Source organism: Oncorhynchus nerka, linkage group LG12, assembly GCF_034236695.1.
Source record: "Oncorhynchus nerka isolate Pitt River linkage group LG12, Oner_Uvic_2.0, whole genome shotgun sequence".
NCBI lineage: Eukaryota > Metazoa > Chordata > Actinopteri > Salmoniformes > Salmonidae > Oncorhynchus > Oncorhynchus nerka.
In genome coordinates, this window is record NC_088407.1 from 89,807,484 (window position 1) to 89,823,386 (window position 15,903).

General features: G+C 41.4%; 1 protein-coding gene across 1 annotated transcript; it reads right to left on the reverse strand.

Annotated features, from left to right (window-relative positions):
- Positions 1-7,115: 7,115 nt before the first annotated feature.
- On the reverse strand, positions 7,116-13,626 carry pacc1 (proton activated chloride channel 1). The gene is given in 9 exon segments (XM_029675973.2): positions 7,116-8,050; positions 8,053-8,194; positions 8,401-8,511; positions 8,756-8,897; positions 9,818-9,960; positions 11,723-11,877; positions 12,198-12,407; positions 12,933-13,038; positions 13,376-13,626. Coding segments are annotated over 9 exon segments (1,080 nt in total). The 5' UTR covers positions 13,412-13,626; the 3' UTR covers positions 7,116-8,015.
- Between the last annotated feature and the right edge of the window lie 2,277 nt (positions 13,627-15,903).

Sequence of the window (15,903 nt, forward strand, 5' to 3'; positions counted from 1 at the left end):
CCAAAAAGGTTTTTACCACAGATAGAACAATGAGACAAATATTTCACCGGATGTATCTATTTGAAGCTTCCGCCCGGCATTTCCCCTCACTACCAAATATGGCCAATACCACAATCAGTGGGGAGAAGATTGGATGAAATAAATATTTAAAAATATTTAATCTCAACACAGTTTTCTTTTCCAAAAACTAAAATATGTTACGACAGACTTTACCCGGTTAGACTTTTTTAAAATTCGCATTGTTTAGAAGGGGCGCAAAGGCACAAGCGCACATCGCAGAGTAGGCGCTCTCTAACGGAAATATGCAAATGATTGACAGAACGAACCAATAGGTTCGCGCTAAATCGTGCTTGGCTCTGCCCACCTCCTTGCTTGTTCTGCCCACTGTGACTACTTTGTTTCCGTTTGAAACGATAGGCTGTGGGTTATCTTGGATTAGTTATAAAATCTTTAGTTTCATTCAACCCAAAATCTGTCCATGAAAATAAGCCCAAGAAGTGTGGAATTTTTGTGTTGAAGTCACCGAGAGAGATTGTCGAAATTAGTCAGCAAAACATGTAATTGCTAATTTACTATGTGAGGCTTATTTGATCGAGTATAATTGAGAATCTATCAAAAAAAGTGCAACATCCAGAACTCTCAGTTTTACAATTATTTACAAGTAAAGAAGCCATCTTACTAAAGCAGTGGAACGTAATAAAACCCGTAGTGATATACATCCTTTAATTAAACATATAACAAAGACCTATAACCAAGTAAATGCTAAGAATGTGCTGGGGGACATATACAGAATTATCCAAGAAGAAACAAAATATGAGAATATTACAGTGGTAACTGACTGGGAAGATGAGCTGCAAATAGTACTAACCAAAGAGGACTGAGAGGGCATATCAAGAGACATGTCCAAGATAACCAACTCTCTACTTTGGAGGAGGTAATATTCTTGGAAAACTCCTATAATACAATGAAAATACAACCGTGACATCACACCAAGTTGCTGGCGTTACTGTAGGGAGAGCAGAGCTAACTCACATATTATATTCCTGCCCGGTCCTCAATCATTTCTGGATTGAAGTATATAAAGTATTGGACGATACTTTCAAACGTTTGGCGCTTTCTCTAAATCCAGAACACATACTCTGAGGGGAGAACCCCTCATGCCCTGTTCCTCTACTCTGATAAACATACTCTGAGGGGAGAACCCCTCATGCACTGTTCCTCTATTCTGATAAATATACTCTGAGGGGAGAACCCCTCATGCCCTGTTCCTCTACTCTGATAAACATACTCTGAGGGGAGAACCCCTCATGCCCTGTTCCTCTACTCTGAACACATACTCTGAGGGGAGAACCCCTCATGCCCTGTTCCTCTACTCTGATAAACATACTCTGTGGGGAGAACCCCTCATGCCCTGTTCTGTTCCTCTACTCTGATAAATATACTCTGAGGGGAGAACCCCTCATGCCCTGTTCCTCTACTCTGATAAATATACTCTGAGGGGAGAACCCCTCATGCCCTGTTCCTCTACTCTGATAAATATACTCTGAGGGGAGAACCCCTCATGCACTGTTCCTCTATTCTGATAAACATACTCTGAGGGGAGAACCCCTCATGCCCTGTTCCTCTATTCTGATAAATATACTCTGAGGGGAGAACCCCTCATGCCCTGTTCCTCTACTCTGATAAACATACTCTGAGGGGAGAACCCCTCATGCCCTGTTCCTCTACTCTGATAAATATACTCTGAGGGGAGAACCCCTCATGCCCTGTTCCTCTACTCTGATAAATATACTCTGAGGGGAGAACCCCTCATGCACTGTTCCTCTACTCTGATAAATATACTCTGAGGGGAGAACCCCTCATGCCCTGTTCCTCTACTCTGATAAATATACTCTGAGGGGAGAACCCCTCATGCCCTGTTCCTCTACTCTGATAAATATACTCTGAGGGGAGAACCCCTCATGCCCTGTTCCTCTACTCTGATAAATATACTCTGAGGGGAGAACCCCTCATGCCCTGTTCCTCTACTCTGATAAACATACTCTGAGGGGAGAACCCCTCATGCCCTGTTCCTCTACTCTGATAAATATACTCTGAGGGGAGAACCCCTCATGCCCTGTTCCTCTACTCTGATAAATATACCTCTTCAGAATTATGAGAATAACAGCGTGTAAACAGATAACTAGAAAGAAACTGGCTTAAACAGCTGGAACCACAAATAACCAATTGGAAAGAAACAATTAATTACAAATATAGTATGGAAATAATTACTCATAGAATTACTATTTGAGACATGATGGCGGAACGGACATAATATTATGAAATATATATATAGGCCCTAACTGGAGATAACATATACATGTTTTGAACGGACAGTGTGTGTGTGTGTGTGTGTGTGTGTGTGTGTGTGTGTGTGTGTGTGTGTGTGTGTGTGTGTGTGTGTGTGTGTGTGTGTGTGTGTGTGTGTGTGTATGAGTGGGTGCATATCTGCGTGTGTGTGTGTGTGTGCATGGGCGTGTCAATGTAGATTAGGGGATGCCAGGATGCCAATACAACACTAAGAGATTTAACCATCAAAATAATAAATACATACATTAAAACACTACAGATTCAATGCCCAATGGCAAACAAAGGATCCATTCAGAAAGTAACCAAAAAAGTGTTAAACAAACCTGAAATGTATTTTATATTTGAGATTATTCAAAGTAGCCAGCCTTTCCCTCGAAGACGGCTTTGCACACTTATTTTGTATAATACATTTTGTAGCCTACAAAAAAGTCATCATTTGGTGTGTCATCATAGTGGTTTCTGATTGGTGGTCATCATTTGGTGTGTCATCATAGTGGTCTCTGATTGGTGGTCATCATTTGGTGTGTCATCATAGTGGTCTCTGATTGGTGGTCATCATTTGGTGTGTCATCATAGTGGTCTCTGATTGGTGGTCATCATTTGGTGTGTCATCATAGTGGTCTCTGATTGGTGGTCATCATTTGGTGTGTCATCACAGTGGTTTCTGATTGGTGGTCATCATTTGGTGTGTCATCATAGTGGTCTCTGATTGGTGGTCATCATTTGGTGTGTCATCACAGTGGTTTCTGATTGGTGGTCATCATTTGGTGTGTCATCATAGTGGTTTCTGATTGGTGGTCATCATTTGGTGTGTCATCATAGTGGTTTCTGACTGGTGGTCATCATTTGGTGTGTCATCACAGTGGTTTCTGATTGGTGGTCATCATTTGGTGTGTCATCATAGTGGTTTCTGATTGGTGGTCATCATTTGGTGTGTCATCACAGTGGTTTCTGATTGGTGGTCATCATTTGGTGTGTCATCATAGTGGTTTCTGATTGGTGGTCATCATTTGGTGTGTCATCACAGTGGTTTCTGACTGGTGGTCATCATTTGGTGTGTCATCATAGTGGTTTCTGATTGGTGGTCATCATTTGGTGTGTCATCACAGTGGTTTCTGATTGGTGGTCATCATTTGGTGTGTCATCATAGTGGTTTCTGATTGGTGGTCATCATTTGGTGTGTCATCATAGTGGTCTCTGACTGGTGGTCATCATTTGGTGTGTCATCGTAGTGGTTTCTGATTGGTGGTCATCATTTGGTGTGTCATCATAGTGGTCTCTGATTGGTGGTCATCATTTGGTGTGTCATCATAGTGGTCTCTGATTGGTGGTCATCATTTGGTGTGTCATCATAGTGGTCTCTGATTGGTGGTCATCATTTGGTGTGTCATCATAGTGGTCTCTGATTGGTGGTCATCATTTGGTGTGTCATCATAGTGGTTTCTGATTGGTGGTCATCATTTGGTGTGTCATCATAGTGGTCTCTGACTGGTGGTCATCATTTGGTGTGTCATCATAGTGGTTTCTGATTGGTGGTCATCATTTGGTGTGTCATCATAGTGGTTTCTGATTGGTGGTCATCATTTGGTGTGTCATCATAGTGGTTTCTGATTGGTGGTCATTTGGTGTGTCATCACAGTGGTTTCTGATTGGTGGTCATCATTTGGTGTGTCATCATAGTGGTTTCTGATTGGTGGTCATCATTTGGTGTGTCATCATAGTGGTTTCTGACTGGTGGTCATCATTTTGTGTGTCATCATAGTGGTTTCTGATTGGTGGTCATCATTTGGTGTGTCATCATAGTGGTTTCTGATTGGTGGTCAGTGGTTTCTGATTGGTGGTCATCATTTGGTGTGTCATCACAGTGGTTTCTGATTGGTGGTCATCATTTGGTGTGTCATCATAGTGGTTTCTGATTGGTGGTCATCATTTGGTGTGTCATCATAGTGGTCTCTGATTGGTGGTCATCATTTGGTGTGTCATCATAGTGGTCTCTGACTGGTGGTCATCATTTGGTGTGTCATCATAGTGGTTTCTGATTGGTGGTCATCATTTGGTGTGTCATCATAGTGGTTTCTGATTGGTGGTCATCATTTGGTGTGTCATCATAGTGGTCTCTGACTGGTGGTCATCATTTGGTGTGTCATTATAGTGGTCTCTGATTGGTGGTCAAACTCGCTCAGGTGGAACAAACTTAAACTTGCGCCTTTCTTCAATGCTTATTTGAATGTCATTGAGAAAACAGAGAAGTGTCAAAATGTTTTTTTGCAAAAAATCCTCTGAGTTTTAAAAGAAATCCTCGAAGTAATCATCTAGTTTTTCAAAAGAATCTGTAATCTGATTACAATATTTTTGCTGGTAACGTAACGGATTACAGTTACTTTGTTGTTGTTTTTGTAATCCCTTACATGTGACAGATTACATGTCATCTATTACTCCCCAACCCAGGGTACTGATGGGATTGAAGCCACCAGGTCGGCCATATTAGTACTCCCCAGTAGGAGCAGTCCTCCATAGGAATGAATAGAATTCTACAGTATTTCAATGAAATATTTCAAGGACAAAATTACATGTATTTAAGTATATACTTTAGAAAGGATTTTTTAATTTTTAATTTGTTATGTTTAGCTCACATAATATCATTTAAAAGTATGAATGAAGGTGTCTGTAATAGAAGAAATGTGGCAAAGACAAATGTAGACATTCATAAATGGATTTCTATAGATTCCTAAATACTTGTTACTATGGTGGGGGAGTTCCAAGATGGAGGCACGGTGGCTTCAACAGCGCCCCCCTATCAGTCATCTAGTGTATATATAAATCAATGGTGGGGGAGTTCCAAGATGGAGGCACGGTGATTCAACAGCGCCCCCCTATCAGTCATCTAGTGTATATATAAATCAATGGTGGGGGAGTTCCAAGATGGAGGCACGTTGATTCAACAGCGCCCCCCTATCAGTCATCTAGTGTATATATAAATCAATGGTGGGGGAGTTCCAAGATGGCGGCACGGTGGCTTCAACAGCGCCCCCCTATCAGTCATCCAGTGTATATATAAATCAATGGTGGGGGAGTTCCAAGATGGAGGCACGTTGATTCAACAGCGCCCCCCTATCAGTCATCTAGTGTATATATAAATCAATGGTGGGGGAGTTCCAAGATGGAGGCACGTTGATTCAACAGCGCCCCCCTATCAGTCATCTAGTGTATATATAAATCAATGGTGGGGGAGTTCCAAGATGGAGGCACGGTGATTCAACAGCGCCCCCCTATCAGTCATCTAGTGTATATATAAATCAATGGTGGGGGAGTTCCAAGATGGAGGCACGTTGATTCAACAGCGCCCCCCTATCAGTCATCTAGTGTATATATAAATCAATGGTGGGGGAGTTCCAAGATGGAGGCACGGTGATTCAACAGCGCCCTCCTATCAGTCATCTAGTGTATATATAAATCAATGGTGGGGGAGTTCCAAGATGGCGGCACGGTGGCTTCAACAGCGCCCCCCTATCAGTCATCTAGTGTATATATAAATCAATGGTGGGGGAGTTCCAAGATGGCGGCACGGTGGCTTCAACAGCGCCCCCCTCCCCCCAAAATAGTAATCTAGTGTATACTGTATATAAATCATTCGTTAACCAACAACTGATTCTTATAGTGGATTTGGGGCGCCTGGTCATAGAAAGTGACTAAACACAATCAATTTGCACAGCAAATGGTTTTATTTCACAGTAAAAGCTCTACACAATTTCAAGTAAATCCCAGGTGCTTGTTGATCAGTCCAGTTTTTCCAAGATGTGTAAATAAAGTAGAAAGCTCACAGGCAGGATGAGGTGGTATTCGTAAATATTTGCCTAGTGTGTAGAAGCAAAGAAAACAGTAGTAGACTATTACTCTGGGTTCAGTAACAGTCAGTCGTTCAGTCGTATGAGTCAGTCGTTCAGTCGTATGAGTCAGTCGTTCAGTCGTATGAGTCAGTCGTTCAGTCGTATGAGTCCGTCGTTCAGTCGTATGAGTCCGTCGTTCAGTCGTATGAGTCAGTCGTTCAGTCGTATGAGTCCGCCGTTCAGTCGTATGAGTCCGCCGTTCAGTCGTATGAGTCAGTCGTTCAGTCGTATGAGTCCGCCGTTCAGTCGTATGAGTCCGCCGTTCAGTCGTATGAGTCCGCCGTTCAGTCGTATGAGTCAGTCGTTCAGTCGTATGATTCAGTCGTTCAGTCGTATGAGTCAGTGGTTCAGTCGTATGAGTCAGTGGTTCAGTCGTATGAGTCAGTCGTTCAGTCGTATGAGTCAGTCGTATGAGTCAGTCGTTCAGTCGTATGAGTCAGTCGTTCAGTCGTATGAGTCCGTCGTTCAGTCGTATGAGTCAGTCGTATGAGTCAGTCGTATGAGTCAGTCGTATGAGTCAGTCGTTCAGTCGTATGAGTCAGTCGTTCAGTCGAATGAGTCCGTCGTTCAGTCGTATGAGTCCGTCGTTCAGTCGTATGAGTCCGTCGTTCAGTCGTATGAGTCCGTCGTTCAGTCGTATGAGTCCGTCGTTCAGTCGTATGAGTCATCCAGTGAGATTGACTCCTTCGTTCTAGATTCACCCATTCTTTGTATAAAAAAAGGAAACAAACAACGGAAGAACAAACAAATAAGCAATTGCATCATGGTCCACATTTGGTCAGTATTACACATTGTTCCCTTTACATTGTTTTTATCTACAGTATATACATAGAATATCCAGTAATTTAGAGGTGATAAGATACTTAAGAATTTTTTAAAAAATCAAAAAAAAAAAACATGTTTTAAAACATCTCGCTGCTCAATTGAAACTCAGATTTAAGAATGTTATGGAAGGTAAACTGAGGGAGTTCCCTTTGGCTTACATGTCAGTAGTTCATGTCAGTAGTTGATGTCAGTAGTTCATGTCAGTAGTTGATGTCAGTAGTTGATGTCAGTAGTTCATGTCAGTAGTTCATGTCAGTAGTTCATGTCAGTAGTTCATGTCAGTAGTTGATGTCAGTAGTTCATGTCAGTAGTTCATGTCAGTAGTTCATGTCAGTAGTTCATGTCAGTAGTTCATGTCAGTAGTTCATGTCAGTAGTTCATGTCAGTAGTTCATGTCAGTAGTTCATGTCAGTAGTTGATGTCAGTAGTTGATGTCAGTAGTTGATGTCAGTAGTTGATGTCAGTAGTTGATGTCAGTAGTTGATGTCAGTAGTTGATGTCAGTAGTTGATGTCAGTAGTTCATGTCAGTAGTTGATGTCAGTAGTTCATGTCAGTAGTTGATGTCAGTAGTTCATGTCAGTAGTTCATGTCAGTAGTTGATGTCAGTAGTTCATGTCAGTAGTTGATGTCAGTAGTTGATGTCAGTAGTTCATGTCAGTAGTTGATGTCAGTAGTTGATGTCAGTAGTTGATGTCAGTAGTTCATGTCAGTAGTTGATGTCAGTAGTTGATGTCAGTAGTTGATTTTCCCAGTCACATTTTGGAACGCTACAAATGACGTATGTATAAAGGAATAAAAATCGTTGTGAATTCGACCTTTAGTTGAGTTGTCTAAAATCAGATTACGTTACAAACTCATCAATACTTAAAACATACTAAATGTGAAACAACATTTCAAGAAGTTTGTTCACGGAAAAAAATGAAAGTTATTCTTCTATTCTATTAATGTCAGTATTAGTTACTACGTATCTCTGAGACGATGTGGTCGGTTCCCTGTTTCTGTTCCTCAGATGCCTCTTACGAATCTTGATGACCCATTTCACACTAAAACTGGCAAAGTTAGCCGCCTTGAACAGAGCCATGAACACACCACACAGGATGGCTACAGTATTCCACGGATTGGCTGTCACAATCTGAGGAGGAAACAATGGGTCAAATATTTCATTGATTCGTTATAGGCTCCCCTCCTCTTCTCAGAACAGAGATAGGCGAAATAACTACACGAGTAGTCTAGAATAAGATAACCTAGAATAGGATAGAATGGAATAAAACAGAATATAGAAGGGGGGAATAAAAACAGATACTTCTCTCATAATACAATCTGAATGTGTTCACTTACATCTCTGACTTCTTGTACGAAGGGATCCCTCCATTCAAACACAACAAAGAAAAGCTGGATTGCTTTTTGCTCTGATACAGGCCTCTTGTCATTATATTTGACCACACTAGACTGGGAAGAACAGACAACTTTTCTATAACTTTGTCATGATGAAAAAAGAAAAAACAAATTTGTAGCTGTCGTTAGAAAATAATGTCAGCTACAACAAGGAACATGTCATCTTTGTGCGACATGTTGTATGTTTTCTGCCACAGTAGATGCTAAACTTAATAATTTTGCTTTAATCTTATTAAACATTTTAAAAAAAATAGACAACATTTAAGGAAACCTGAATGTTTACAAACGATAAACTGACCTCTTGCCGGAACTCCATGGACTCGTTTTTCTTCCCAGAGGTCTTGACCAGTGACATCTTGACCCAGGTCCTGAAGCCTCCAGAGAACGTCACCATGGAGTAGTTCCTCTCACAGTCCTGCATGAACCCTGATTTATCCAGACTACAACAGAAGGTCAAAGGGCAAAACGGTTGTTGTTGTAACGCACATCTCATTACACGTAGGTTTCACGCTATTTCACTCTAAACCAGAGATTTAAAACTCTATTACACTCTAAACCAGAGATTTAAAACTCTATTACACTCGGAACCAGAGATTTAAAACTCTATTACACTCGGAACCAGAGATTTAAAACTCTATTACTCTCTAAAGCAGGGATTTTAAACTCTATTCCTGGAGGCCTGAGTTTGTGCTGGTGTTTAAAAAAAAAATCTCTTTTCAATTCATGTCCAATCAAGACCTAGATAAGGGGAGGTGAGAGGAGTTCCTAACTAATCAATTACCTCAATTGATCTATCAAGTATAAGGGGGAGTGAAAAAACCTGCAGACACTCGGCCCTCCAGGAATTAAGTTTGAAACCTGTGCTCTAAACGAACAAACTGGGCCAGTGCATTACCTCCCGGACGGGTCGTTGCATTAAACTGGGCTGACAGGTCGTTGTATTAAACTGGGCCAGTGCATTACCTCCCGGACAGGTCGTTGTATTAAACTGGGCCAGTGCATTACCTCCCGGACGGGTCGTTGTATTAAACTGGGCTGACGGGTCGTTGTATTAAACTGGGCTGACGGGTCGTTGTATTAAACTGGGCTGACGGGTCGTTGCATTAAACTGGGCTGACGGGGTCGTTGTATTAAACTGGGCTGACGGGTCGTTGTATTAAACTGGGCTGACGGGTCGTTGTATTAAACTGGGCTGACGGGTCGTTGTATTAAACTGGGCTGACGGGTCGTTGTATTAAACTGGGCTGACGGGTCGTTGTATTAAACTGGGCTGACGGGTCGTTGTATTAAACTGGGCTGACGGGTCGTTGTATTAAACTGGGCTGACGGGTCGTTGTATTAAACTGGGCCAGTGCATTACCTCCCGGACAGGTCGTGGTATTTGTCGAAGAGCATGTATGTGATGGCACTAAAATCCTCTTCCGTCTCGTTCTGACTGAACTGCAGGAAGATCAACTCTCTGTTTCTGACATCTGTTGGACCGCTGACCACCAAGGCTTGCTTCTACAACAACCAGGAGAGGAATTAATGTATTAAATGAATGACTGAATGGCTGACTGAACCAACCAACTAACTAATCTCAGAAACCCAGAACTAAAATATTACATAACTCCGTCAAATACCATTTATGTTACGTGTCCTGTCCATGAGAGATTAATAAGCAATCAAGCAACCAACAGATCAACCAAGCAAACAATCAAGCAACCAAGCAACCAACCGACCAATCAACCAATCAAGCAACCAACCGACCAATCAACCAAGCAACCAACCAAGCAACCAACTGACCAATCAACCAACTGACCAATCAAGCAACCAAGCAACCAACCGACCAATCAACCAATCAAGCAACCAACCGACCAATCAACCAAGCAACCAACCAAGCAACCAACTGACCAATCAACCAACTGACCAATCAAGCAACCAAGCAACCAACCAAGCAACCAACCGACCAATCAACCAAGCAACCATCCAAGCAACCAACTGACCAATCAAGCAACCAAGCAACCAACCGACCAATCAACCAAGCAAGCGACTAACGAGTGAATGAAAATGCTTAGAAGAAATGTTGCCGTGATCTATCTATAGACGTGTTGTTCTCACCAGTGTGGTTGGTGTAGGGGCTCTATAATAGTATGGTTCTCACCACAGTGTGGTTGGTGTAGGGGCTCTATAATAGTATGGTTCTCACCACAGTGTGGTTGGTGTAGGGGCTCTATAATAGTATGGTTCTCACCACAGTGTGGTTGGTGTAGGGCTCTATAATAGTATGGTTCTCACCACAGTGTGGTTGGTGTAGGGCTCTATAATAGTATGGTTCTCACCACAGTGTGGTTGGTGTAGGGGCTCTATAATAGTATGGTTCTCACCACAGTGTGGTTGGTGTAGGGGCTCTATAATAGTATGGTTCTCACCACAGTGTGGTTGGTGTAGGGGCTCTATAATAGTATGGTTCTCACCACAGTGTGGTTGGTGTAGGGGCTCTATAATAGTATGGTTCTCACCACAGTGTGGTTGGTGAAGGGGCTCTATAATAGTATGGTTCTCACCACAGTGTGGTTGGTGTAGGGGCTCTATAATAGTATGGTTCTCACCACAGTGTGGTTGGTGTAGGGGCTCTATAATAGTATGGTTCTCACCACAGTGTGGTTGGTGTAGGGGCTCTATAATAGTATGGTTCTCACCACAGTGTGGTTGGTGTAGGGGCTCTATAATAGTATGGTTCTCACCACAGTGTGGTTGGTGTAGGGGCTCTATAATAGTATGGTTCTCACCACAGTGTGGTTGGTGTAGGGGCTCTATAATAGTATGGTTCTCACCACAGTGTGGTTGGTGAAGGGCTCTATAATAGTATGGTTCTCACCACAGTGTGGTTGGTGTAGGGGCTCTATAATAGTATGGTTCTCACCACAGTGTGGTTGGTGTAGGGGCTCTATAATAGTATGGTTCTCACCACAGTGTGGTTGGTGTAGGGGCTCTATAATAGTATGGTTCTCACCACAGTGTGGTTGGTGTGGGGGCTCTATAATAGTATGGTTCTCACCACAGTGTGGTTGGTGTAGGGCTCTATAATAGTATGGTTCTCACCACAGTGTGGTTGGTGTAGGGGCTCTATAATAGTATGGTTCTCACCACAGTGTGGTTGGTGTAGGGGCTCTATAATAGTATGGTTCTCACCACAGTGTGGTTGGTGTAAGGGGCTCTATAATAGTATGGTTCTCACCACAGTGTGGTTGGTGTAGGGGCTCTATAATAGTATGGTTCTCACCACAGTGTGGTTGGTGTAGGGGCCAGTGTAGGTCACTTCCTCCATGACACAATCTCCTGGCTGGGGCTTCCCTGGGGTGACCAGCGGGGGGATATGGGCGTGGTAGTGGTGTTTACAGCTCAGTAGCTGAGCCGAACCAGGGTACAGGGCGATGCCTGCTCACAAACAAAGACAAGAAAATAAAGTTTCATCAAGAAAACTAAGAATTAAATCAAATTGAACTTGTTCTCTCAAAAAAAGATAAATATAAGCGTGTAATTCTTTTACTTCTTTTTTTAAAGTATGCTTAAAAGCGACATTCTCTCTGATCAGTATTGTAAAAATAAAACCTGCTGAATTGACACCTTTATTAAACATAGGGTGAAGTTGCCCCTGGACGCTGATCTAGGGTCAGTTTTTTGCATCCCACCCCTTTAAGGTTAGGATTGAGCGAGGCTGATCCTAAGATCTGTACTTAAGAGCAGTTCCACCTTACCCGGGGCAGAGAAGGCATCCACCTCCTTGTATGTGACAGACATGACAGGGTGACTGAGCTTCTCCATGAAGTCAGTGACGGTTTGATAGGCCAGGAACACAGCCACAGCAGTCAGCACCAGGTAGATGAACAGCAGCAGGACCGTGAACACGTTCTTCAGACAGGCCTTGTTGAACAGTGTAAATGGACTGCTGTTCACCATGTCCTCCTCTGGAATAATGCAGTGAATATAAAGGACAAAACTATTCAAATAATAATTAAATAGTAAGGAAAGATTGTTAATCAATACATTAATTACATATTATAGGTAATAAAATAGAGATTATATGAATATTACAGTAGTCTTTACAATATTTTTTGTGGGGGAATAGACTATAATAGGATAGAAAAGAATAGGATATAATATAATAGACTATAATAGCATAGAAAATAATAGGATATAATATAATAGACTATAATAGGATAGACTATAATACGATATAATATGATATAATAGACTATAATAGGATAGAAAAGAATAGGATATAATATAATAGCCTATAATAGGATAGACTATAATACGATATAATATGATATAATAGACTATAATAGGATAGAAAAGAATAGGATATAATATAATAGACTATAATAGCATAGAAAAGAATAGGATATAATATAATAGACTATAATAGGATAGACTATAATAGACTATAATAGAATAGAAAATACAATTGAATATAGTAAAAAAAATAGAACCTGGTAGAACACTGGCAATGGATTCTTCTGGCTCCTCCGGGCCACCGTTGGCACTGTCATTGTCTTGGTAGAAGTCTGGGGTTTGAAGTTCTTCCTCGTCATTGAACTGTATCAAATAAGGGTACAGATTTATATTGTTAATGGTTGATTTAACACAAAAGTATCAGCGTATATAAAGTACACAGTGTCATCCACTTTTCGATCAGGTAGGTCTGTAGACTTCCAAGTACCCTACTGTAATTGTAAAGCAAACGTCTTAAAAGTCACATGATATTGTTTCTATACGAGGATCACCTCCTCGAGAAGTCCCAATGTTTTCCCCCCAACTTCCTGAAAAATGATCGATCAATACAGATAGATGCGATTGTAAAGTAATCGATAATGATGTGAAATCAATAATCAATTAAAAATCCATAACAGTCAGTGGCCATAACAGAACTTACTTCGTGGTATGACCGGGAGGTCTCCTTCCGAAGCATTCCGATTCGTCTTTAAAGAATACTTTGACTTACTATATAGTTCATTAAAACTCCGGATATTATAAATGATCCATTTTTATTCATAATATAATTTTCTCATCATGTGGATCTCGCGCAGGTGGAGATATTAAACCGGCGGATTCGTTCACGTTCGTGCGTAGTTTTAAAGCAGTAGAAAACACCTTTATTGTACTACTTATTCTGCGAGCACTGACGATGTGACGTCCATTTCCTATGGTAATGAGGAAACTTTCAAAATAAAAGCCCGCGTTTCAAAACATTGCAAGGTGGATAACTAATTTAAAAGATATTACATTTTAATCAATGTCGAATTTCTTACTGTGCTTATAAACAAATGCAAGAAGGAATTTATGTTAAAAAAAAAATAGTTAAACGTTATTTTAAGACCATGTTGCCAATATTGGGCTTATAGTTACATTTACATTTACATTTAAGTCATTTAGCAGACGCTCTTATCCAGAGCGACTTACAAATTGGTGCGTTCACCTTAAGACATCCAGTGGAACAGCCACTTTACAATAGTGCATCTAAATCTTTTAAGGGGGGTGAGAAGGATTACTTTATCCTATCCTAGGTATTCCTGAAAGAGGTGGTGTTTCAGGTGAAACATTTTTTTTATTTGTGCCAATGTAAACGTGGGGTCTGTAGAATCTATATATGGTGTCATTTAATTTCAACAAGTGCTCTGCTCAGCATATGTGGGAACTCCTTCAAGACTGTTGGAAAATCATTGATTGAGAGAATGTGTGCAAAGCTGTCATCAAGGCAAAGGGTGGCTACATTGAAGAATTTGATATTTTAACACCTCTTTGGTTACTACATGATTCCATATGTGTTATTTCATAGTTTTGATGTTTTCACTATTATCTTACAATGTAGAAAATAGTAAAAAATAAAGAAAACCCCTTGAATGAGTAGGTGTGTCCAAACTTTAGACTGGTACTGTAAGTATTCAGATCCTTTGGAATGAGGTTCTAAATTGAGCTCAGGTGCATCCTGTTTCCATTGATCATCCTTTAGATGTTTCTACAACTTGATTGGAGTCCACCTGTGGTAAATTCAATTAATTGGACATGATTTGGAAAGGCACACCTGTCTATATAAGGTCCCACAAGTTGACAGTGCATGTAAGAGCAAAAACCAAGCAATGAGGTCAAAGGAATTGTCCGTAGAGCTCCGAGACAGGATTGTGTCGAGGCACAGATCTGGGGAAGGGTACCAAAACATTTCTGCAGCATTGAAGGTCCCCAAGAACACAGTGGCCTCCATCATTCTTAAATGGAAGAAGTTTGGAAAAACTCTTCATAGAGCTGGCTGCCAGGCCAAACTGAGCAATCGGGGAAGAAGGGCCTTGGTCAGGGAGGTGACAAAGAACCCAGTGGCCACTCTGATAGAGCTCCAAAGTTCCCCTGTGGAGATGGGAGAACCTTCCAGAAGGACAACCATCTCTGCAGCACTCCAGTAATCAGGCCTTTATGGTAGAGTGGCCAGACAGAAGCCACTCCTCAGTAAAAGGCACATGACAGCCTGCTTGGAGTTTGCCAAAAGGCACCTAAAGACTCTCAGACCATGAGAAACAAGATTTTCTAGTCTGATGAAACCAAGATTGAACTCTTTGGCCTGAATGCCAAGCGTCAAGTCTGGAGGAAACCTGGCACCGTCCCTACGGTGAAGCCTGGTGGTGGCAGCATCATGCTGTGGGGATGTTTTTCAGCGGAAGGGACTGGGAGACTAGTCAGGATCGAGGCAAAGATGAACGGAGCAAAGTACAGAGAGATCCTTGATGAAAACCTGCTCCAGAGAGCTATGGACCTCAGACTGGGAAAAGGTTCACCTTCCAACAGGACAACAGCCCTAAGCTTGTTGTGACTTAGTTTAAGATCAGATCAAATTTGATGACCAATTTATACATAAATCCAGGTAATTCCAAAGGGTTCACATACGTTTATCTTGCCACTGTATATAAATAAGGTATTTCTGTTTTAAATGTTTATTACATTTGCTAAAATTTAAAAAACAGTTTTGGCTTTTTCATTATGGGGTGTAGACTGATGAGGCGAAAGTTTGGAGCCTGCTGGTTTTACATTCTACCTGATAATTTTTTACCTTGATGACTTAAATGACTTAAATGTACCTTTATTTAACTAGGCAAGTTAAGAACAAATTCTTATTTTCAATGACGGCCTAGGAACAGTGGGTTAACTGCCTGTTCAGGGGCAGAACGACAGATGTGTACTTGTCAGCTCAGGGGTTTGAACTTGCAACCTTCCGGTGACTAGTCCAACGCACCCCCCTGGTGTCCCAGGTCTAAATCAGTCCCTGATTAGAAGGGAACAATGAAAAAACACATTGGAACTGGCTTGGAGGTCCAGATTTGAGTTTGAAAGCGCAACACAATAGTTTTCAACATACCAGTATTGGTGTAAACTTTCTAAAGAAATGCTGGTATAAATAATACAATATATGTATAA